Here is a 23,912-nt window from a genome sequence, read left to right as displayed (position 1 = left end):
AGGTCAAAATTCCTGGTTGGAGCTGGGATATGGTGACAGTGTATCCCCAGCAAAGCGCAGCTATGCATCTGCCGTTAAACCCCAGAAAAGAACACAGGAGCAATTGCTAGGGCCCTCTGGGTGTCTTGGTCAGGGGTTTGCTCCCAAATTTATTAATATGATGTACGAAATGTACTTGAATTACAATGGTCGTATTGTCTCGCGGCGGTAGTAACATCATGGTCCTTTCCCCTTAGAGTTCTGTTTCCCCCACAGCAGAGACATGCACAAGATAAGGGAGTTCAGTCAGAAGAGGACTGGGATGAAGTAAGTTCAGTATCTATGCCTTTACTTGCCCAGTCTGGGTCCTCAGGAAATGACTTGAGTGTATGCAGGCTGTTTAAGCCCACAACACTTTTGGAGATAATTACGGAGTCTCTCCAAGAATTAAAGGTAGAGCCTCCACAGACCTCTATTGCTCAGTGCTTGCTTATGAGCAGCACTAAGGCTCAGACCATACTTTCCCTTGCATCCTAACATCCCTAAAATGTTGACAGACCATTGGGAAGTCCTGAAAGGGCCTCTTCGGGTGGCTAAGGCCATGACAAAACTTTACCCAATGGATGCTGATTTTCATCAGCCTTTTCTTCTGTCAAAGGTGGATTCCCTGGTGGTGCAGATTACCTCCCTCCCCAGTGAAAAGGGAGTGGTGTAGAAAAATGCACAGGACAAGGGAAAAGGTGCAGATGGATCGGGGCAAAAAAAGGAAGGGAGGCCTACTGCTGGACAGGGGGAGCAAAAAAGAAGTTCTGCTGGATAGGGGAAGAGGTGCTGAGGGACAGGGGGGCAGAAAAGAGGTGCTGCTGGACGGAGGGGGGCAGAAAAAGGAAGAGAGGCCTCCTGCTGGACAGGGGGAGCAGGAAAGAGGTGCTGCTGGACAGGGGGGGAGTTAAAACAAAGGGAGAAGGGCTGCTGCTGGATAAGGGGACGAGTGAAGGGGTGGTGGTGGACACAGGGGAAGAAAAAGGAAGGGAAAATGGACAGGAGGAGCAGGCAAGGGGTGGTGGTGGACAGCCAAGGAAAAAGAAAGACAGAAAGAAAGAAATACAGAAACAAGATAAGGAGAGAGAGAGAAAGAAATAAATACAGACACACACACATATTCTAGCACCCGTTAATGTAACGGGCTTAAAGACTAGTACTAAATATTTATTTATGTAGGATATCCTCAGTGTAACGCAGGGATCTCAAAGTCCCTCCTTGAGGGCCGCAATCCAGTCAGGTTTTCAGGATTTCCCCAGTGAATATGCTGAGATCTATGTGCATGCACTGTTTTCAGTGCATATTCTTTGGAGAAATTCTGAAAACCCGACTGTATTGCGGCCCTCAAGGAGGGACTTTGAGATCCCTGGTGTAACAGTATAGCTGAACAGAGCAATGCTCACAAGGGAGTGTGTGGTGCAGTGGTTAGAGCTACATCCTTGGCTATCTGAGGTTGTGGGTTCGAAACCTGCACTGCTCCTTGTCACCCTGGGCAAGTCACTTAATCCCCATTGCCCCAGGTACATTAGATAGAGTAGGAGTCCGCCGGGACAGTTAGGGAAAAATGCTTGAGTACCTAAATAATTTGTAATCCATACAGAATTGTAGGATATGCGGAATTTAAATTATTTTTTTAAAAAAACCAAAAACCTCTACCACTTCCATAATTGGGCAGCATTCAATAGTAGAAAAAGTTGTTCACCAGTATAGGCTGCACACCATCATAGGAAATCCCTCGTATGCTTTAGATTAATGTACCGTATATACTGGATTATAAACCAGGATTTTTGGGCCCAAAAATTGGGGTCCCGGTTTATATTTGGACCAGCCCTCCCCTCCCAGAAGTATTGCAGGCTGCCGCCAGGCTTTGCACCCTGCCCCCCCCTCTCTGTCCTCGTACCTCCTCTGCCGATCTCTGGTGGTCCAGAGATGCAGCCAGGTAGGAGCGAGCTTTCCACGCTCCTGCCCCGCTGCTAACCCGGTTTCTTCTGCCACTGAGCGGCAAGGAGCAGGAGTGTGCTTTGGCACTCTGCTCAGTACTGAGTGGCTTCTTGACTGGCTCCTGTGAATTCCTGTGAGAATTTGCGGGAGCCAGTGAAGAAGCCGCTTAGCACCGAGCAGGAGCACTTGCTCCTTGCCACTCAGCGGCAGAAGAAACCAGCAGGGCAGGAGCGCAGAAAGCTCACTCCTGTCCGCTGCATCTCTGGACCACCGAGGATCAGCAGAGGAGCTATGAGGGCAGGGAGGGGGACAGGGTGCAGAGCCTGGGAAGGAGGGGAGCTGGGTGCAGTGTCTGACATGGGGAGGGAGGGAAGGAAGGAAGGGGGCTGGGTGAAGAGCCTAACAGGGATTGGGAGGGAAGGGGGCTGGGTGCAGAGCCTGACAAGGAGGAGGGAGGGAAGAGGGCTGGATGCAGTGCCTGACAGAGAGAGGGAAGAGGGATGGTTTGCAGTGCCTGACAGGGAAGGGGGCTGGGTGCAGTACCTGATGGGAGGGAGGGAAAGGGCGCTGGGTAAAGTGCCTGGCAGGGAGGGGGCTGGGTCAGAATCTGACAGGGCAGGGCATTTGAATATTAAGCCGCCTGACTTATATTCGAGTCAACCATTTTTCCTCCTTTTGGAAGAGAAAATGGGACTCTCAACTTATATTCGGATCGACTTATATTCGAGTATATAAGGTATATATTTTTGTGCAATAATCAAATGGTAATGTTTAGTGATAAATATTAAATATATGTATACTCTCCCTGTGAATATCACACGAAAATATTTGTGAGAAGCCAGTTGAATTCAGTAAAGAGTGAATCAGCTGTACTTAGCTTTAGAAATGCAGGCAGTGCATTGGTGTAGCTTGCAATTTATCTGCAAAAGTTTCAACTCCTCAACACTCGTTCTACAGTGCTCCGTTTCGAGGGACTAAACCTCTTCTTCAGGAACTCCTGAATGAAAAAAATAGGCATAAATGAATGGCACCAAAAAGATGCCAACCGTAATGCTATTCTAAGTACTTCAGGCTAATAAAGGAACAACATGAGAAGCATGCACAGAGTTGTGTGACAGACTTACGTGAGGTTAAAGAATAGCCAATGAGAGCTGTAAAAGGGGAATTTAAAGCACTAATTTTGTAACTTTATCCCTTCACTCCTTGTGTATCAATTTTGTCTGTAAGTTTGTCGGTCTAGCCCATTATATGTAAATTTTAAATAGTATGTCTAAATTTATGTTTATTTTTATTTTATTGTAATTCGCTTAGTAAATTTTGAATAAGCGATTCATCAAATTATAATAAAACTTGAAACTTGAGTCCATAAAAACTAACAGAGAAAAAATGATCTGAGACCCAAATGTCCCATCGTTCAAATTATTGTATTCCACTCAATAGAGTCATTCAGTCCATCAGATTTAACAGAGTTTAGTTCAAAAAATCCAGATTTGTTTGTGTAACTGTATTTGGGCTATTTTATCTCCAATGAAATGTGCAGGAATCTGTTCCATCACAAACCAATGTAGTTTGTCAAATCGATGTCCCTGTTCCAAACAATGGGGCACCATAGGGGCTGTTATAGTTGAAATATGCAATTTGCTCCTATGTTCCAATACTCTCATTTTGATCTTCCTGAAAGTGCGACCTACATATATCAGGTCACATGGACAAAAGATTATATGAATAACTCACTGGGAATTATAATAATAATAATAACTTTATTCTTCTATACCGCCATAGTCGAAAGACATCTAGGCGGTTCACATTCGAAGAAGGCTGGACAATCAGCGAAATACAGGATGTAAGAAGAGAGGGTTTCATAAGAAATAGGTAAAGGAACAGCAAAAACAGCGAAATTACATTGTGGTAGAGAGAGGGAGAATATATCATTTAGAGGCTTCTGTTTACATGTAGTAGTATTTATTTATTTTAAAAAATTTATGAATCGCTTAATCTGAGCGATGTACAAAAACATTTACATCTTCAATTTCTTTTTTTTATTCTTTATAATTTTCAAACATTTCACAATAATATCAGTCAAAAAGCAAAAATACAGTGAACTGAAATTGTTTTTATCAAAAAGGAACAAATATTCTTGATCGGTAATTTTAGGATAATAAACAGCTTATCAAAGTACAGTTAGACAATTACCAGAAATGGAGCTAAAGAATAGACTGAGTAACATCATCAGGAAAATCAAAAATAAAGAAAGTAAAGACATGGGTTCACAACCCCAGAAGATAAGAATTGCCGCTGCTGGGTCAGACCAGGGGTCCCTTGTGCCCAGCAGTCTGCTTCCGCGGCGGCCCTTAGGTCAAAGACCAGTGCCCTAACTGAGACCAGCCCTACCTGCGTACATTCCCGTTCAGCAGCAACTTGTCTAACTATCTTGAATCCCTGGAGGGTGTTTTCCCCTATAACAGCCTCTGGAAGAACGTTCCAGTTTTCCACCTCTCTCTGGGTGAAGAAGAACTTCCTTACGTTTGTACGGAATCTATCCCCTTTTAACTTTAGAGAGGGCCCTCTCGTTCTCCCTACCTTGGAGAGGGTGAACAGTCTGTTTATCTACTAAGTCTTCATTATCTTTTCAAGGGAGATGAGGCCCAGTTTCTCTAATCTCTCACTGTACGACAACTCCAGCCCCTTAACCATTTTAGTCGCTCTTCTCTGGGCCCTTTCGAGTAGTACCGTGTCCTCCTTCATGTATGGCGACCAGTGCTGGACGCAGTGCTCCAGGTGAGGGCGCACTTCCGCTCAACGAGTGATTGAAATTCAAGCATTGGTTTCCAACCCACCTTTCACAGTATTTCATCATAACAAGGTAGTTCTCAGGACCCATCTTAAATTCCTCCCAAAAGTAGTCACGGAATTTCATCTGAATCAATCCATTGTGCTTCCAGTTTTTGTCCCAAAGTCTCATTCTTTTCCTGGAGAAACAGCTTTACAGACTTTGGACTGTAAGTGTGCCTGGGCTTACTACATACTAGTGCTGCCCGATTCAGGAAAAAAAATTTAGATTCGATTCAGCCTATTGAATCAATTTTTCGATTCGATTCAATTTTCCTGCCTAATTGGGTGCTTTGTTTCAAACATCCTGGTGGGTTTATTTCATACTGAATCAGAAGCCAAGGACTGGCCTCAATGATGAGTCGTGAGGCTAAGATGTCAGGAATTGAGCCATGGGTATATAGTTCAAAAAGTCATTTTATTGGTGAATTTGTCACAATAGCTCAAAGACTCCACACTGGCAGTGTTTCGGTGCACGTGCCTTTATCAAGAGTCTAAAGAGCCATGTTAAAACAAAATAACATAATTAAAGACATAATTTTAAAAAACATGTATATAAATATAAAAGATATGGATAAGAGCAACATTATAAGCTGAAAATAAACAAACAGCATAATTCAAAACATAATTAAAAATAATTAAATACATGTGTATAGGAATCACATTATAAACTGAACATGAGCAAGCAGCAAGAGTACATAACGTAATTGAAGCCATGCAATGAAAGAAAAATGTAATTTAGCTCTTAATCCAAAAACATGAATAAACATAAACATAAAATCTACCCAGGTGGTTTAGGTATGGATAAAAAAGTATATGTATATTCAATATGAAGCAAACCGAGGCAATTAGGAACAAATAAGCATAGTGTACCAAAAAGTCATACAAAGCACTTAAAGAGCAATAGAAAAGCAATTATAGTATGATGGGGCAATAAGCAAATAATGTGGAGTAATTGAAAAAAAGCAAAGGTAATATACTGTATATAAGCAATTGAAACACAGCGCAATAAAAAACAATTTTGTACACCACAGTTTAGAAAAATAAATAAAGCAAGTATGGAGAAAAGGCCATACAAAGCAATTATAAAGTCATCATAAAACAATTAAGCAAAACATTGAGGGGCAACAGAAATCACGTTAGTAAAACATAAAGTGAAATGCTCAACGAGGCATAAAACTAAGAGGAAAATGAGATAACATCTAAAAGGAATTAAACCATCGTGAAAAATAATCTAATGCATTGCTAAATCAAGGCATCAAAGCAGTAACAGAATAAAATAAAAGATAGTAACCTGCTAAGTATATAGTAGAGTGAATGGCAACCTACTATAATCACAGTTGAATGCATGGCAAGGATAAACAATACGTATAATTAAGACAATTCAAGAGAGATATTGTAGTAGTAATGTTCATCCGGAAAAAATGCTAACAGCCATAATAAACACAAGGCATACCGAAGCAGAAAAGTCTGAAAATGAACAGTGTGTAAGGGCAAACGAGACGTGTAAAATACATCAGATGAAAAAGAAAATGTGGTCAAAACATACAATTACAGCCAAAGTTAAGCTAATGAGTGGACAATTTAAACATAATGGGCATATAATGTTGTAACGCGCTGAGGGTCATAACTGAAGACATAAAGCGGAACTCATATGTGAACAAAGTATAATTTGAAAATCAAAATCAAAACTGAAAGCAAGGAGCAGCAAAGCAAAAAGCCGAGTACAGCTGGGAGTCTACATGAAACAGCAGAAAACAAAACAAAAACGCTGGCAGGGGGAAGGGAAATGTGTCTAATAAAATAAAGCATGGAATCTACGGTAGCTGTCTTGAATGTAGGCACGGGAAAATAACCAGACTCAAAACATTTCATTCTTTATCTTCAAACTCCATACCCCCTTTTTCAGTACGTAACCCTTTATACCAGTCCTTGCTTTTGCTCCATGTGTCTTTCAAATAAAGTTTGTTGCTGCTTTCCTCACTTGACGTAATCTCTTTGCCTTTTTAAATGCTCCCTTTTTTGCCACGTATTTCACCAGGGTTCTTCAGTTTTTCTGCAGTTCTTGCCTTACTTTTACCAACATGTAAGTCCTTATATATTTAATTTTTATCCCAAATTTTTAAACATTTTTAACTGCCTTTTGTCCGTCTCTCTGTTTTTAACCTTTGCTTTTTAGATTAGTCTCGCTTTCACCCTGAAAGGAGGAAGGGCTGTTCACCGAATCGGTCAGGCCGTTTTTGGTTGGTTTTTTTTTTTAACGAACCGATTCGAATCGATTCACCCGAAGGGAATCAGTGAATCGATTCAAATCGTGAATCGGGCAGCACTACTACATACAAAGGACAGCTATATAGGACTTCACCTCAACTGTTCATCTCTTTTGATCCTAACAGATTGGGCCTGCCTGTAACAAGAGAACTATTTCCACAAGGTTAGCGGCCTGTATTTCCTTCTACTATGCTCAGTCTTGGCTGCAGCTCAAGGGACATGTTACAACATACAAGGTCCGAGCTATGGCAGCATCAGTAGCTTGCTTATGGTCCACTCCCATTGATAATATTTGCAAAGCAGCTACTTGGTCCTCAATTCACACATTCACATCTCACTACTGTCTAAAATCTTATTCCAGACGTGATGGTCATTTCAGCCAAGCAGTATTACAGAATTTATTGTTGGAAGCAGAAGTACTTGCCAGCTATTCGACGCATCTGTACCCACTTGGATTATTTGCAGTTAATGTCCAAGTTGATGGCTACCCGTCGTCATACTTTGCCTTTTTATCATAAGGTTTGGGATGCCTACCTAACTTGGAAACAGTCTATTTGAGGGTTCTGGATCTGGCTGATCTTCCCCCTCCCCCCATTCCCCCCCCTTTTTTTTTTTTGGAGGGGGATTTGTTTGTGCCTGAGAGCCTCTCCTTTTGCCTGTGTTGTTCAACTGTGAGGGGTGTTGGAGGGTGGGTTTGGAAGGAATTGGATGGTGGTAAATTCACTGTGGGGTTTTTCTGTGCAGATACTTGGTGATTAGCTGTTTAGTTTGCTGTGTTGTGAATTAGCTACTTTTCAGTTGTTCAATTTTGAAAAATCTTAATAAAAATATATATATTAAAAAAAAAAGTCCATAGTCTTTTGTTGAGAAAAACACGGGGGGAAGCCACTGCTTGCCCTGTATCAGTAGCATGGAATATTGCTGCTCCTTGGGTTTTGGCCAGGTACTAGTGACCTGAATTGGCCACCATGAGAACAGGCAACTGGGCTTGATGGACCATTGGTCTGACCCAATAAGGCTATTCTTATGTTCTTATGTACAGACTTCTAGGATCAGAGAAGTGCTTACTGTATCCAACTATAACTCGCCTTGAGCTATCACTGGAAAGATACAAGCTAACTTTCACATTTATCCTTTACCAAGCGTTTTAAAGGACTCTGCTCATTTTTGGTCTAATATATGTGGTTCTTACTTGTTTTGTGTTTTTTTTTTTCTCACCAGATATGCACCTTCCAGAAGGTGGCACATAGACACAATAATGAGAGTCTTAACTACGGTAAGAATGAACTTGCTTGCTTGAACCTCCAAGGTCATTGGTTCTCTACATGGTTGAAGGAACGTTTCCTTAAATAATCTGCAGAGACAATGGGGGCTTATAGTGGCACAGAAGGAAGACTGTCTCCTAATTTTCTGCTGGAGCATCAGTTTCAGTTTTTGTACCCCTGAGCTGCTTAGGTTTTGAAATCACAAATAATCAAAGCACATATGGCAGGCTTGAATTTTTGCTTAGGTTTAGAACTTTGTGGAGAAAAAGCAGTTGGATGACATGATTCATGTATTTTTCTTTTTAGGCTGGTAGTTATGTCCGAGATGACGCTGTCCCCAACTTGATCCAGCTCATCACCAACAGCACTGAAATGCATGCATACACTGTGCAGAAGCTCTATAAAGCCATTCTGGATGATATCTCTCAGGTATTTGTCTCCCCTTGTAACATCAACAATTCCTACTCTGCTCATTTTTAAGGTCAAACCATTTTTATTAATTTTTGAAACAATTTATAAAATATGCAGCAAAACAAAAAAAAACAACAACAAAGATCCAAACATACTGTACACCAATATAATACAGTACAGGATATGCAATAAACATAAGATCCTGTGATAGTTTACAAAGCAATTTTTGTATAACATTCTTGGATTTTTCATTATAGAACAACCCAAAAGGCTTTCAATATTTTTTTAGTCTATCAAGCAAATTAGATTTTTCAGCTATTTTGAGATCCTTTTACTAAGGCACGCTAGTACGTTTTAGCACGTGTTAAATGCTAATGCGTGACAAAGCGTCCGTAGGATATAATGGACGCTTTAGCACATGTTAGCTTTTTTTTTTTTTTTTAATAATTTTTATTAATATTTTGTGAATACATACAACATCAAGCAATAAGACAACAGCAGAACCAGAAAGGTCTTCCGGGATAATCCTTCACGAAGACCTAAAGGAGCTAAACCTCTCACCAAAGACTCCTCTACCCCCCACCCCCGCACTCCAGTGTCAAAAGTTCAAAAACGAACTTCGTGCTCCTAAACAGGAGCCCAAATTCTGTAAAACTTACTCCAGGGACCAGGACCACCACGTCGAACATCCAAATATTCTAATTTCAACAAAGTAAACACTTCATTTTTCCACATGGTGATAGTGGGCGCCTCAGCCTGACGTCACAACAATAAAATACATTTTCGGGCCAGTAATGAGGCTTTCTGCAGTAACAAATTGCCCCTCTTAACTAGCCCAAGGTGACAACATGAGAAAAGAGCAGTACATCCGCCCTGAAAGGAATTCGTTTACCCAATACAGTTTGTAAATATAAAGCAACAAAAGACCAGAAGGTCTGAATACAGACACAAGACTAGAACATGTGAAGTAAACCCGCAGGGGTGGACTGGCACTTAGGACACTGAGCATGAGAGGCATACCCAGAAATATATGCCTGGTAAGGAGACACATGCAGCCGCAGAAGAAACTTAAAGTGCTGCTCCTGCAGCGCAATGGAACGGGTCAGCCAAGGAAGATGTTTCATAAGAAGACGAATTCCATCCCCGGTAACATGTTCAGAAGGGGAAAGATCCTGGTTTCACACAGCAGCCACAACCTCATAGTCCCAAGGGGTACAAAAGCTACTCAAACTGACTTGATGAAAAGATAAACTGATCTGGGTCCATCTGGACAAAGTCAAAGTCTCACACACCATGTCCGCCTTGTCTTCATTCAAAGTAGCAGCATCCAGTGAGAAGATAATGAGACACCTGGTGGTAAAAGAGCCAATCTCTAGCCTCCAAGTAACACGCCTCCTGTAGCTCCTGGAAAGAATAGAAACATAGAAAGATGACGGCAGATAAGGGCTACAGCCCATCAAGTCTGCCCATACCATTGACCCACCCTTTTAAGTCTACTGGCCCCTAAACTTTACTGACCTGCTCTATTAAGTCTATATCCTAGCAACCCTATTCATTGGTATGACCCTCGCAGTGATCCCACATAGGTATCCCATTTATTCTTGAAGTCTGGGATACTGCGGGCCTCGATCACCTGTACTGGAAGCTTGTTCCAATGCTCTATCACTCGTTCCGTGAAGAAGTACTTCCTGACGTCTCCACGAAACTTCCCTCCCCTGAGTTTGAGCGGATGTCCTCTTGTGTTTGAGGGTCCTTTGAGAAGAAAGATATCATCTTCCACCTCGACTTGTCCCGTGATGTACTTAAATGTCTCAATCATGTCTCCCCTCTCCCTACGCTCCTCGAGAGTATAGAGCTGCAATTTGTTCAGTCTTTCTTCGTACGAGAGACCCTTTAGCCCTGAGACCATCCTGGTGGCCATCCGCTGAACCGACTCAATTCTGAGCACATCTTTACGGTAATGTGGCCTCCAGAATTGCACACAGTATTCCAGATGAGGTCTCACCATGGCTCTGTATAATGGCATCATGACCTCAGGCTTCCTGTTGACGAAACTTCTCTTGATACAACCCATCATCTGCCGTGCCTTAGATGAAGCCTTCTCCACTTGAGTGGCAGTCTTCATGTCTGCACTGATGATCTCTCCCAAGTCTCGTTCTGCCGCAGTCTTGGTCAAAGTTTCTCCATTCAAGGTGTAAGTTCTGCATGGATTTCCATTTCCGAGATGCATGACCTTACATTTTTTGGCGTTGAAGCCCAGCTTCCAGATAGACCAGCTTTCTAAAGTATGGAGGTCCTGTTCCATAGTATCCTGTAGATTGTAGCCGTTTACGATATTGCATAGTTTGGCGTCATCAGCGAATAAGGTTACCTTGCCTTGAAGCCCTTGAGTCAAATCCCTAATGAATATGTTGAAGAGGAGTGGACCCAGGACTGAGCCCTGCGGCACTCCGCTGGTCACTTCTGATGTTTTAGAGAGGGTACCGTTAACCATCACCCTCTGAAGTCTGCCACTTAGCCAATCTTTAACCCATGCAGTTAGTGTTACTCCTAACCCCATTGATTCCATCTTGTTCAGCAGTCTGCGGTGTGGGACGCTGTCAAAAGCCTTGCTGAAATCAAGGTATACGACGTCTAAGGATTCTCCCGAGTCCAGCCTTCTTGTTACCCATTCAAAGAAACTGATAAGATTGGACTGCCAGGACCTACCCTTGGTGAATCCATGTTGATTGGGGTCCCGGAGATTCCCCTCATTCAAGACCGTATCTAATTTATGCTTAATTAGTGATTCCATGAGTTTACACACTATTGAAGTGAGACTCACCGGTCTATAGTTCGCAGCCTCAGCCTTGCAACCCTTTTTATGCAGAGGAACGATGTTGGCTGTTTTCCAGTCCAACGGAACTTTCCCCGTGCTTAGTGAGAGATTGAAGAGCACGGCCAACGGTTCCACCAGAACATCTCTTAATTCTCTAAGCACTCTTGGGTGTAAATTGTCCGGTCCCATGGCCTTGTTCTCCTTGAGCCTTGTCAGTTCGCTGTAGACATCTTCAGGTGTGAACTCAAAATTCTGAAACGGGTCTTCCGCAATTTGTTTTGTCTTCAACTGTGGTCCGTGTCCCGGTGCCTCACAGGTGAAGACCGAGCAGAAATATTCATTTAGTATTTCGGCTTTTTCAGAATCCGCCACCGCGTAGTTTCCGTCCGGTCTTCTAAGGCATACTATGCCATCTGTGTTCCTTTTCCTATCACTAATATACCTGAAGAAAGATTTGTCCCCTTTTTTAATGTTTTTTGCCAAAGTTTCTTCCACTCGAAGTTTGGCCTCCCTAACCGCTGTTTTAACCGCTGCAGACCTGGTCTTATATTCTATTTTAGTTTCCCTTTGCTGCGTACGTTTGTAGGAAAGAAATGCTGTTTTCTTCTCCTTAATGAGGTGCGAGATCTCCTCAGTGAACCATTGGGGTTTATTGTTTCTTTGCCGTTTGTCTATTGATTTTATGGTGGAACTCCCGCTGCGGACACAAGATCACAGACAAAGCAAAGACCCTGGGCGCTCCAGCGCTGCAGGTAAAGTTTAGAAGCATCAGGATCCAGGTCTTGGTTACCCCACAGGGGCAGCAGAATGGTGGAGGCAAAAGGCAAACGCATACGTTTACACAACCATTGCCAACATTGTCGCATAGATCTCAGCAAAGGATGACTCCTAGTAGGGAAAATCCGATGAGGGCGCTTAGCATGAAGATAATACATCAGGTGAGTGGGAGCCATCAGTTGCTGCTCCAGAGAGATGGGCGTGTAAAACTATGTGTTCTGAATCCAATCCACCAAGTGTCGAAGAAGACAAGCAATGTTGTATTTCCTCAAATCCGGCAGTGCCAGTCCCCCCCTGACATGTTAGCATTTAATGTGCGCTAATATTTAGCGCACGCCTTAGTAAAAGGACCCCTTTGTCTTTGTATTTATAAGAAAGATATAAGGTTCCACCAGAATATAAAATAAATGTTATTATTAAAACTTGATATAACTAAACTAAACCATTAGGTTTGTATACCGCACCATCTCCGCAGCGCAGAGCTCGGCACGGTTAACAGAGGATAAGAGGAAAGGAATTACAAAGAAGGGGTATAGGAGAGGGACAGAGAGGATAGAGAGGGGCAGGGTACTAGAGAACGGGAGGAGATTAGATTTTTGAGAAAAGCCAAGTTTTCAAGCGTTTACGGAAGGCTTGGAAGGAGCTAGAATTTCTGAGCGGGGATGAGAGGTTGTTCCAGAGTTTAGTGGTTCTAAAGGGGAGGGATGTTCCAAGTTTTCCTGCGCGGGATATACCTTTTATAGACGGGAAAGATAGTTTCAGTTTTTGGGAGGGTCTAGAAGAGAGTGGGTTTGATGAATTCCAAAAGAGTGGGATAACGGGAGGAAGGACGCCATGTAGAATCTTGAAGGCTAAGCAGGCACATTTATAGAGGACTCTGGAGTATACTGGGAGCCAGTGAAGCTTGGAGAGGAGTGGGGAAACGTGATCAAACTTGCCCTTTGCGAAAATAAGCTTGGCAGCGGCGTTTTGAATTAGCTGAAGTCTATGGAGGTTTTTCTTAGTTAGGCTTATATAGATGGAGTTGCAGTAGTCTAGTCTAGAGAGGATGGTGGATTGGACGAGGATGGCGAAATGGGAATGATGAAAACAAGATCTTACTTTTCTTAACATGTGGAGGCTAAAGAAGCATTTTTTTACTAGGGAATTGAGGTGATCGTTGAAGGAGAGAGAGGAGTCTAAGATGATGCCTAGGACTTTGCTTGAAAACTCAAGATGAAGAGTGGGGCCGGAAGGTAGAGGGATGGAGGTGGGTAAATGATCTGAAATTGGGCCGAGCCAAAGGAGTTTGGTTTTGGACTCATTCAGTTTCATTTGTACAGATTGGGCCCAGGATTGGAGGTTCGTAATACATGTGGAGATGTTCTCAGTGAGGTTCGAGAGGTTCGCGTCGGTTTCGAGGAGGATGAGGATGTCGTCAGCATAGGAGTAGAGAGTTTCTAGGGGGGATAGATGAAGGAGTTTCAGAGAGGACATGTAGATGTTGAAAAGAATAGGAGAGAGGGGTGAGCCTTGCGGGACTCCACATTTCGGCTTCCAGGCGGGGGATGAGGAGCCGTTTGTGTTTACGGTGTAGGAGCGGAAACGTAGGAATTTAGAGAACCAGTCAAGGACTGTGGAGCTTATGCCTATTTCGGAGAGTTGGAAGATAAGGATGTCGTGGTGAACGACATCGAAGGCTGCGGAGAGGTCGAATTGAAGAAGAACAGCGAATTTTTTTCGAGAGTGGAGTTGTTGCACCTTAGAGATTAGTGAGGCCAAGAGGGATTCGGTGCTGAAGTTGGGTCTGAAGCCGAATTGGTGGGGTAGGAGGATAGAGAAACGTTCTAGGTAGGATGAGAGTTGGGTGGATATGATGGATTCTAATAACTTGGTTAGGAGAGGGATATTTGCTATAGGACGGTAGTTAGATGGAATGGTGGGATCAAGGTCGGCCTTTTTCAGTAGAGGGGACAGTGAAATGTGCCCCATGTCGGGGGAGAAAAGGCCCGATGTTAGGGCAGAGTTTATGAGGTCGGTGAGGGAAGCGATGGCCTGTGTAGGGATATTATCGAATAGATAGGAGGGGAAAGGATCCAAAATGCACTTGCAAGTTTTTAGTTTGTGGCAGAGTTTGGAGACTTGCGGTTCAGAGACAGGCTCGAAGGCGGTCCAGGATCTGTCGGCAGGAATGGGGGTGGATACAGGTGAGGTAGGATTGAGATCAATGGAGGTCAGGGAGTTGTAGGAGACTGTGGGAGGGAAGGAGCATCTTAGAGTGGTAATCTTTTCATTAAAGAAATTTGCAAGGGCATCAGCTGATAGGGATGGTGGAAGCGAACGTGGGTCTTTTTTTGTGGTTAGGGAGCGCCAGATGTTGAACAGCGCACTGATTTGGTTATTGGATCTAGAGATCTTATCTCCGAAGAAGATTTTCCTGGCTTTTTTTAGTGTTGAGTTGTAAGATTTAATGTTAGTCCTCCAGGTCTGTCTATCAGAAGGGGATTTAGATTTTTTCCATTTGCGCTCCAAAGCGCGACATTTCTGTTTCAGTTCTCTGTGAAGAGGTAGGTACCAGGTAGGAGATGGTTTTGGTGGTTAATGGAGCAAGGGAGTGGTAGGTGGACTCGGAGAGGGTGGTCCAGTTGTGCCAATGTGATTCAGGGTCTATAGGTCTAGGGTTGGAGGAGAGTTTGTTTAGGAGTTTGGACCAGAATAGGTTGCTCGAGGTTTTTTTGCGGTAGGTTATGGAATGAGAGTAGTGGGGTGGGGAGTCAAGATGTGACATGAAGACGGGGAGACAGGTGGTCCCTAAGAAATGATCTGACCAGGGGACTTGTTCCCAGCGAGTGTCGTCGGTTGAGGTTTTGAAGGCGGTAAGATCAATGAAGGTGGTGAAGTCTAGGGTATGTCCTTTTTCGTGGGTTGGGGATGGGGTGGGTAAGGGAAATCCTAGAGAGGTAAGGAAGTTGTTGAATTCAGATGTATCATTGTTATTTGTGTCGTCGAGGTGGAGGTTGATATCGCCAACGATCAAAAGTCTTTGGAATTTAAGGAAGGCATTTGTTATGGTCTCATAGACGAGATTGGAAGATTTGGTCCAAGGGGTGGGTGGTCGGTATAGTATTAGGATGCCCAATGGGTGGGTGCGGAGTTCGTCAGTGACTGAGGCGAGCAGATATTCTAGAGAGGCATGGGTGCCCGTCTCGAGGAGCTGGACGTCGAAGAAAGATTTGTAGAGGAGTGCCAGACCACCTCCTTTTCGGTTGGGTCTGGGGGAGAAGAGGCCTTGGTAGCCATGGGGGAGGAGTTCATTTTGAGTGAATAGGTCGTCTTTGGCGATCCATGATTCTGTGATGCATAGGAAACCAGGGTCGAGCTCGTCTAGAAGGTCTTTCAAGATTTGGGTCTTATTGCATGCGGATCTGGCATTGCAGTAGATTGTCGGGACTGGGGTGAGAGAGTCTGGGACAGTGTTGCGAAGATTGGCAGGGGGCAGGGGCTTTAGGGAGTCTAGGTTGGCTTTTCGGTGGTTTTTCTTGGGAGGGGGGTTTCTGGTGCGTATCAGTGTGGGGATTCTGAGTCCGGGGCAGATGGTATTGGTGTTGGCGGGATTAAGTAGATTGGGGGAGGGAGGTTTCAGACAGAGGGAAGGGTAGAGAGGTGAGCAGAGTAGGAGGAGAAGGATCCAGAAGGATGGATTCATGGTAGGGTGGTTGGTGTGTGAGAGTCTGCAGTAAGGGGGAGTAGAGTTGGTTGAGGGAGGAGTAGGGGGGACTTAGATTAAGCTGACTGTGTACGAGCCTAGAGAGGGGAGGAGAGGTAAATGTGTAGTCCAGGGTACTGGGGGAACTGGGGTAGCTGAAAAAGTGAGAGATTGGTAAAAAAAAAAAAGAAACAAAACCTTTGGCAGGGAGTACAGTTTGGAGCAGAACTGAGCAAAAAAGCAAAAAAAAGGTTAGCATCAAAACATGAGTGAATACAATGGTAAAATATGGTGCAGAAGCAGGGGTGTAAACAATGGTAAACTTTGACAATGGTGAACTTTGGGTGGACTGTGGGGCAGAGTTTCTAGTCGCTGGGGGGAGAGGCTTTCGGTGGCCCCCACGGGCTGAAGAAGGAAAATCCGGCTCAAAAGTCGGGCTGCGTCGGCGATCTCCGGTGGCTGGAAAGGCAGGGGCTCTAAGAGAGAGCAGAGTCCTCCTGCTTGTAACGGCGTCGGGCGGAGGAAGGAGGGACAAGATGGCAGAAACTTCCTCCTTCCTCTGCCTAGGAAGTCGCTGGGGGGAGAGGCTTTCGGTGGCCCCCACGGGCTGAAGAGGGAAAATCCGACTCAAAAGTCGGGCTGCGTCGGCGATCTCCGGTGGCTGGAAAGGCAGGGGCTCTAAGAGAGAGCAGAGTCCTCCTGCTTGTAACGGCGTCGGGCGGAGGAAGGAGGGACAAGATGGCAGAAACTTCCTCCTTCCTCTGCCTAGGAAGTCGCTGGGGGGAGAGGCTTTCGGTGGCCCCCACGGGCTGAAGAGGGGAAATCCGACTCAAAAGTCGGGCTGCGTCGGCGATCTCCGGTGGCTGGAAAGGCAGGGGCTCTAAGAGAGAGCAGAGTCCTCCTGCTTGTAACGGCGTCGGGCGGAGGAAGGAGGGACAAGATGGCAGAAACTTCCTCCTTCCTCTGCCTAGGAAGTCGCTGGGGGGAGAGGCTTTCGGTGGCCCCCACGGGCTGAAGAGGGAAAATCCGACTCAAAAGTCGGGCTGCGTCGGCGATCTCCGGTGGCTGGAAAGGCAGGGGCTCTAAGAGAGAGCAGAGTCCTCCTGCTTGTAACGGCGTCGGGCGGAGGAAGGAGGGACAAGATGGCAGAAACTTCCTCCTTCCTCTGCCTAGGAAGTCGCTGGGGGGAGAGGCTTTCGGTGGCCCCCACGGGCTGAAGAGGGAAAATCCGACTCAAAAGTCGGGCTGCGTCGGCGATCTCCGGTGGCTGGAAAGGCAGGGGCTCTAAGAGAGAGCAGAGTCCTCCTGCTTGTAACGGCGTCGGGCGGAGGAAGGAGGGACAAGATGGCAGAAACTTCCTCCTTCCTCTGCCTAGGAAGTCGCTGGGGGGAGAGGCTTTCGGTGGCCCCCACGGGCTGAAGAGGGAAAATCCGACTCAAAAGTCGGGCTGCGTCGGCGATCTCCGGTGGCTGGAAAGGCAGGGGCTCTAAGAGAGAGCAGAGTCCTCCTGCTTGTAACGGCGTCGGGCGGAGGAAGGAGGGACAAGATGGCAGAAACTTCCTCCTTCCTCTGCCTAGGAAGTCGCTGGGGGGAGAGGCTTTCGGTGGCCCCCACGGGCTGAAGAGGGAAAATCCGACTCAAAAGTCGGGCTGCGTCGGCGATCTCCGGTGGCTGGAAAGGCAGGGGCTCTAAGAGAGAGCAGAGTCCTCCTGCTTGTAACGGCGTCGGGCGGAGGAAGGGGGGACAAGATGGCAGAAACTTCCTCCTTCCTCTGCCATACTGGTAAGACAGGTCCAAGTATAATACTAAAAACACATGTAAAGAAAGGAACTCCAATATAACAGGAAAAAAAACTACAGTCTCACAAGATGTAGTCATCTGCTTCTCTGGTCAGATAGAAAATTCTGCTCACTCCAACATATCCTATCCATGGCAAACAAATTGCAATGCAGTATAAGTTAAGTGCAGCCAGCCCCTTTCTTCCTGAAACTGGGCCATGATTAACACTGTATTTGGTGCCTCATTTGGAGTGGCAGTGCCACAATGTCTTGCAAGCCCATGATGTGCCCAGATGAGCTATGGTGGCAGTGATTGCAACTTAGCAATGGGTGGGGTTTTTATGCTGGTGAGAATGGCAGACATTTCATAGTTGCTGGTATCCTCCCTGCCAAGAGAGTACTTGGGCTGAGGAGCTCATAAATTTTGGCTCCAAAACCCAAGGAATGGTACAGTTTAGAGGGTTAAGAACTTTTGTGCATGAAAGAAAAGTGGGACCTGGATGTGGATAACGTGATGATCTTAGGGTGGTCAAACAGGTTGAAAAAGCAAGAAGAATGCTTAGGTGCATAGGAAGAGGTATGGCCAGTAGGACAAAGGTGGTATTGATGCCCCTGTATAAGACTCTGGTAAGACCTCATTTAGAATATTGTGTACAATTCTGGAGTCCACACCTTCAAAAAGATATAAAAAGGATGGAGTCTGTCCAGAGGAAGGCTAATAAAATGGTCGGTTGTCTTTGTCACAAGGCAAACGGGAACAGACTTAAAGATCTGAATATGTATACTTTGGAGGAAAGGCAGGAAGGTGGATAAAGCTGTTTAAATACCTACGCCGCATAAATGCGCATGAGGCAAGTGTGTTTCAATTGAAAGGAAACTCTGTAATGAGGGGGCATAGGATGAAGTTAAGAGGGGATAGATTCAAAGTAACCTCAGAAAATGCTTTTTCATGGAAAAGATGGTGAATGCTTGGCACAGCCTCCCAGTGCAGGTGGTGGAGACAAAAAAATGAATCTGAATTCAAGAAAGCTTGGGACAAGTACTTTGGATCTCTAAGGGAGAGGAAAGATTATAGATGACATGGTTAGGTAGACTTTATATAGACCATATGATCTTTATCTGCCTTCATTTTTCTGTGTTTCTATGTTGGTTCAATTTAGGATGGACTGGAGAGGGTTTTCATGTAAACTCCAGTAATTTGCAGCATGAGGAAAGTACCGGCAGATTTTTATGGTCTGTGTCCTGCAAATGACAAGATAGTGCAGATAGACTGGAGTGAGCTTCAAAGGCAACTCCAGTTCTGAGTGGACTTCTACAGTCTAGTCCCAGAAATGCCAAAGAGAGACAATTTAATCATGAGTTAATAATGAATATGACTGGGCAGACTAGATGGACCTTTCAGGACGTTATCTGCTATATCTATGTGGATGACATCACTATAGTTACTAACTAAGCTTACTAACCTGACTCCTAAGATAAAAAATGCACCACATTGATCTTTTTGTTTTGCAATATATCAGAACGTGGAAGAGGGATAAGAACATCATAATTGCCATACTGGGACAGACTAAAGGTCCATCAAGCCTTGCATCCTGTTTCCAATAGTGACGAACCCTGGTCACAGGTACTTGGCAAGATCTCAAAAGAGATAAATAGATTCTATGCTGCTCCACAAATAAGCAGTGGGTTTTCCCTCCCATGGGGTAGAGTAGAAGGTAGAGGCTGGCAGTAAGTTTTTTGCATTAGGGGGCAATGGTTTTATGTGTTGTTCCTCTAGGGATTGGAATAGAATACTTAACATTACATTATATTGAACTTGTTAACTGCATAACCATAAGTTCAACGTGGTTTACAAAAGGTTATTAATAGTAAACATGATCCAGGGAATAGAATAAGTTAGTCAAGTGCTTGGAAAAAAGATAGGTCTTCAGCTGTGATCTGAGATGTTTGTAAGAGCACGCTGTGAGCAACAATGTTTGAAATTCCCTATCATAAAAAAGCTGCCTGGTACGCTAAGGTATGGTTAAAAAATTTCTTACTACTACAGCCCTGTACAGAAGGAAAGTTAAACAGGGCATGAGTTTTTCTACTGTATTTGTGTGAAGCTATGGAGAATCTATTTACCAAGTAAAGGGGGGCTGACCATATAAAGCCTTATAACAGAGACAACCCAGCTTAAAGAACACCCATGCCTCCATAGGAAGCCAATGCAGCTCACAATAGAATGATGAAACTGCAGGGAAATACTTTTAAAACCAATAGTAGGAAATATTTTTTCACTCCGAGAATAGTTAAGATCTGGAACGCATTGCCAGAGGTTGTGGTAAAAGCGAATAGCATAGCTGATTTTAAGAAAGGTTTGGACAAATTCCTGGAGGAAAAGTCCATAGTCTTGTTATTATGAAGACATGGGGGAAGCCTCTGCATACCCTGGATCGGTAGCATGGAATGTTGCAGTTATTCCTTGGGTTTTGGCCAGGTACTAGTGACCTGTGGATTGGCCATCGTGAGAACGGGCTACTGAGCTTGATGGACCATTGGTCTGACCCAGTAAGGCTATTCTTATGCTCTTATGCCCTCCGGGATATGAAGCGCTAGCTTGCTCACAGACCAACACTAGAGGTGGAGGTATAGCCGCTATCATTAAGTCCAGCCTCAATCTAAGACTGATAGAAGTCATAATATTAGACGCACTAGAGTGCCTCATCTTCCCTGGATCACAACAGAGATCTAACCTTCACCTTGATATACAGATCACCACACTCTCCAATGGCCATTCTAGATGACCTGCTATCCATCCTTAGAAAACTGGTCATCACATACAACATAAGAAATGCCTCTGCTGAGTCAGACCTGAGGTCCATCGTGCCCAGCAGTCTGCTCACGCGGCGGCCCAACAGGTCCAGGACCTGTGCAGTAATCCTCTATCTATACCTCTCTATCCCCTTTTCCAGCAGGAAATTGTCCAATCCTTTTTTGAACTCCCAGTACCGTACTCTGCCCTATTACGCCCTCTGGAAGCGGATTCCAGGTGTCCACCACATGTTGGGTAAAGAAGAACTTCCTAGCATTTGTTTTGAATCTGTCCCCTTTCAACTTTTCCGAATGCTCTCTTGTTCTTTTATTTTTTTAAAGTTTGAAGAATCTGTCCCTCTTTACTCTCTCTATGCCCTTCATGATCTTGTAAGTCTCTATCATATCCCGCCTAAGTCTCCTTCTTCAGGGAAAAGAGTCCCAGTTTCTCCAATCTCTCAGCGTATGAAAGGTTTTCCATCCCTTTTATTAGACATAGAAACATAGAAATTGATGGCAGAAAAGGGCCATAGCCCATCGAGTCTGTCCATACCAATGACCCACTCCCTGACTTTTACTCCCCTATAGATCCCACTGAATATCCCATTTTCTTTTAAAATCTGACACGCTGTTGGCCTCAATCACCTGCTGAGGCAGCTCATTCCAATGATCGACCACCCTTTCGGTGAAGAAGTACTTCCTAGCATCACCTTGAAATTTCCCTCCCCTGATTTTCAGCGAGTGTCCTCTGGTTACCGAGGGCCCTGTAAGACTAAAAATATCATCTTTCACCTCTATACGCCCCGTGATATACTTAAAGGTCTCAATCATGTCCCCCCTCTCTCTCTTCGCTCCTCCAGTGAGTACATCCGCAGTTTCTTTAGCCTTTCTTCATACGTGAGATCCCTGAGCCCCAAGACCATCCTGGTAGCCATTCGCTGAACTGACTCAATTCTCAACACATCTTTCCGATAGTGTGGTCTCCAGAATTGAACACAATACTCGAGATGAGGTCTCACCATGGATCTGTATAGTGGCATTATGACTTCAGGTTTTCTGCTGACAAAACCCCTACGGACGTGTCACTCTCCTCTGAACCCTCTCAAGTAACGCCATATCCTTCTTAAGGTACGGCGACCAATATTGGACGGAGTACTTTAGATGCGGATGCACCATCGCCCGATACAACGGCAGGATAACTTCTTTCGTTCTGGTGGTAATACCCTTCTTGATTATACTTAGCATTCTATTCACTCTCTTAGCGGCCACTGTGCCATCGGCTTCATTGTCATGTCCACCATTACCCCCAAGTCCCTTTCTTGGGTACTCTCATTTAATAACATCCCTCCCATCGTGTAGTTGTACCTCGGGTTTCCGCTTCCCACATGTAATACTTTACATTTCTCAACGTTGAACTTCATCGGCCACCTCGTCGCCCATTCCCCTAGTTTGTTCAAGTCCCTTTGCAATTCTTCGCAGTCCTCTTTAGTTCGAGCTCCACTAAATAGTTTGGTGTCGTCCGCAAATTTTATTATCTCACACTTCATCCCTGTTTCTAGATCATTTATGAATATATTAAATAGCAACGGCCTGAGCACCGAGCCCTGCGGGACACCACTCGTGACCCTCTTCCAGTCCGAATAGTGGCCCTTTACTACTCCCCTCTGTTTCCTGCCCGCCAACCAGTTTCTGATCCATCTATGTACGTCTCCTTCCACCCCATGGTTCTTCAGTTTCCGAAGTAGGCGTTCATGGGGTACCTTGTCAAAGGCTTTTTGGAAATCTAGATATATGATGTCTATGGGATCTCCTCTGTCCATCCATTTGTTAATTCCTTCGAAGAAGTTATAATGCCATTGTACAGATCCATGGTGAGGCCTCATCTGGAGTATTATGTACAATTCTGGAGGCCACATTACCAAAAAGATGTGCTGAGAGTTGAGTCGGTTCAACGAATGGCCACCAGGATGGTCTCGGGACTCCCGTATGAGGAAAGGCTGAATAAATTGCAGCTATACTCACTCGAGGAACGTAGAGAGAGAGGAGACATTTAAATATATTACGGGCCGTATTGAGGTGGAGGATGATATCTTCTTTCTTAAGGGTCCCTCGGCCACAAGGGGGCATCCACTGAAAATCAGAGGTGGGAAATTTCATGGCGACACCAGGAAGTTCTTCTTCACCGAAAGGGTGGTCGATCGTTGGAATGAACTTCCACTTCAGGTGATTTAGGCCAGCAGCATGCCAGATTTTAAAAGGAAATGGGATACACATGTGGGATCTCTAGGGGGGTAAAAGTGGAAATGGGATATACATGTGATATCTCTAGGGGGGTAAATTCAAGGGGGTGGGGTCTTTAGAGTGGGCAGACTTGAAGGGCTATGGCCCTTTTCTGCCGTCATCTTTATATGTTTCTATGTTTCTAATAAGTTTGATAGGCACGATCTCCCCTTGCAATAACCATATTGGCTGGTTATCAGAAGTTCATTTTTTTCAAGATGTTCATCGATGTTTTCTTTTATCAGTGCTTCCGTGATTTTCCCTGGAACAGAGGTCAGACTCACTGGTCTGTAGTTTCCCGGGTCACCTCTTGATCCCTTTTTAAAGATGGGCGTAAAGTTGGCTATCTTTCACTCCTCCGGGATCTCCTGTAGAGCTTGCTCTTGCCCCAGAACGTTGTCAAGTTCCTCACACCATTTCCTCATCCACGCATTTAGTGATTGTAGTTCCTCTTGCCTTTTCACATCTGCCCTTGGTACCGGTAGGATCTCTGAGAACGCTATCTTCTGGGTCCTCAGCTTTCTTCCCAGGATCTTGAACTGTTCAATCAGCGTGCTTCTTCTGTAGTCTCTCCTGCTGACATCATTCGTCCCGATGTGAATCATTACTGTGGTCTCTTCCGTCTCCGCTCCTTCCAGGATCTTTCCAATTTTGTCCACGATGTCCTTAGTTCTTGGTAATTTCTAGAGGAGATAAAGAGTAGATGAGGTTGCTTTGGGGTATTGGGAAGTAGTATTGGGAAGTAGGAAGGAGCTAGCGGTATTAAGTCGTTTGCAGGAATTTCTTGAAAAGTAGCGTTTTTACTTCTTTTCTGAATGTTTTGTAGTCTGGGGTCATAATTAGTAGATTGGAGATTTGATTGTCGAGTTTTGCTGCTTGTGTGGCTAGGAGGCCATCATAGTTTTTTTTTCTTTGACTTCTGACTGAATCACCAAACTGGTACCCTGGTACGATCACCATTTGATCATATTCAACCACACCTACACAACGAATCAACCAGGAAGCAAACCCAACATAAGAAAATATACAATACAACAATGACG

The 23,912-nt window shown here is 44.6% G+C and overlaps 1 protein-coding gene across 6 annotated transcripts in view; it reads left to right on the top strand.

Moving 5' to 3' along the window:
• The window catches only part of AP1G1 (adaptor related protein complex 1 subunit gamma 1), a 584,387-nt gene that overhangs the window by 466,039 nt on the left and 94,436 nt on the right, over window positions 1-23,912 (top strand). For all 6 annotated transcript variants that reach the window (XM_033942090.1, XM_033942089.1, XM_033942091.1 and 3 more), the window contains 2 exons: window positions 8,284-8,338; window positions 8,634-8,756. In XM_033942090.1, the coding sequence (XP_033797981.1) occupies window positions 8,284-8,338; window positions 8,634-8,756 (178 nt within the window). The remainder of the gene's footprint in view (window positions 1-8,283; window positions 8,339-8,633; window positions 8,757-23,912) is intronic.

This window comes from Geotrypetes seraphini, chromosome 4, assembly GCF_902459505.1.
Source record: "Geotrypetes seraphini chromosome 4, aGeoSer1.1, whole genome shotgun sequence".
NCBI lineage: Eukaryota > Metazoa > Chordata > Amphibia > Gymnophiona > Dermophiidae > Geotrypetes > Geotrypetes seraphini.
Note: the sequence above shows the minus strand (reverse complement) of the source record. Positions and strands in the feature narration are given on the sequence as shown.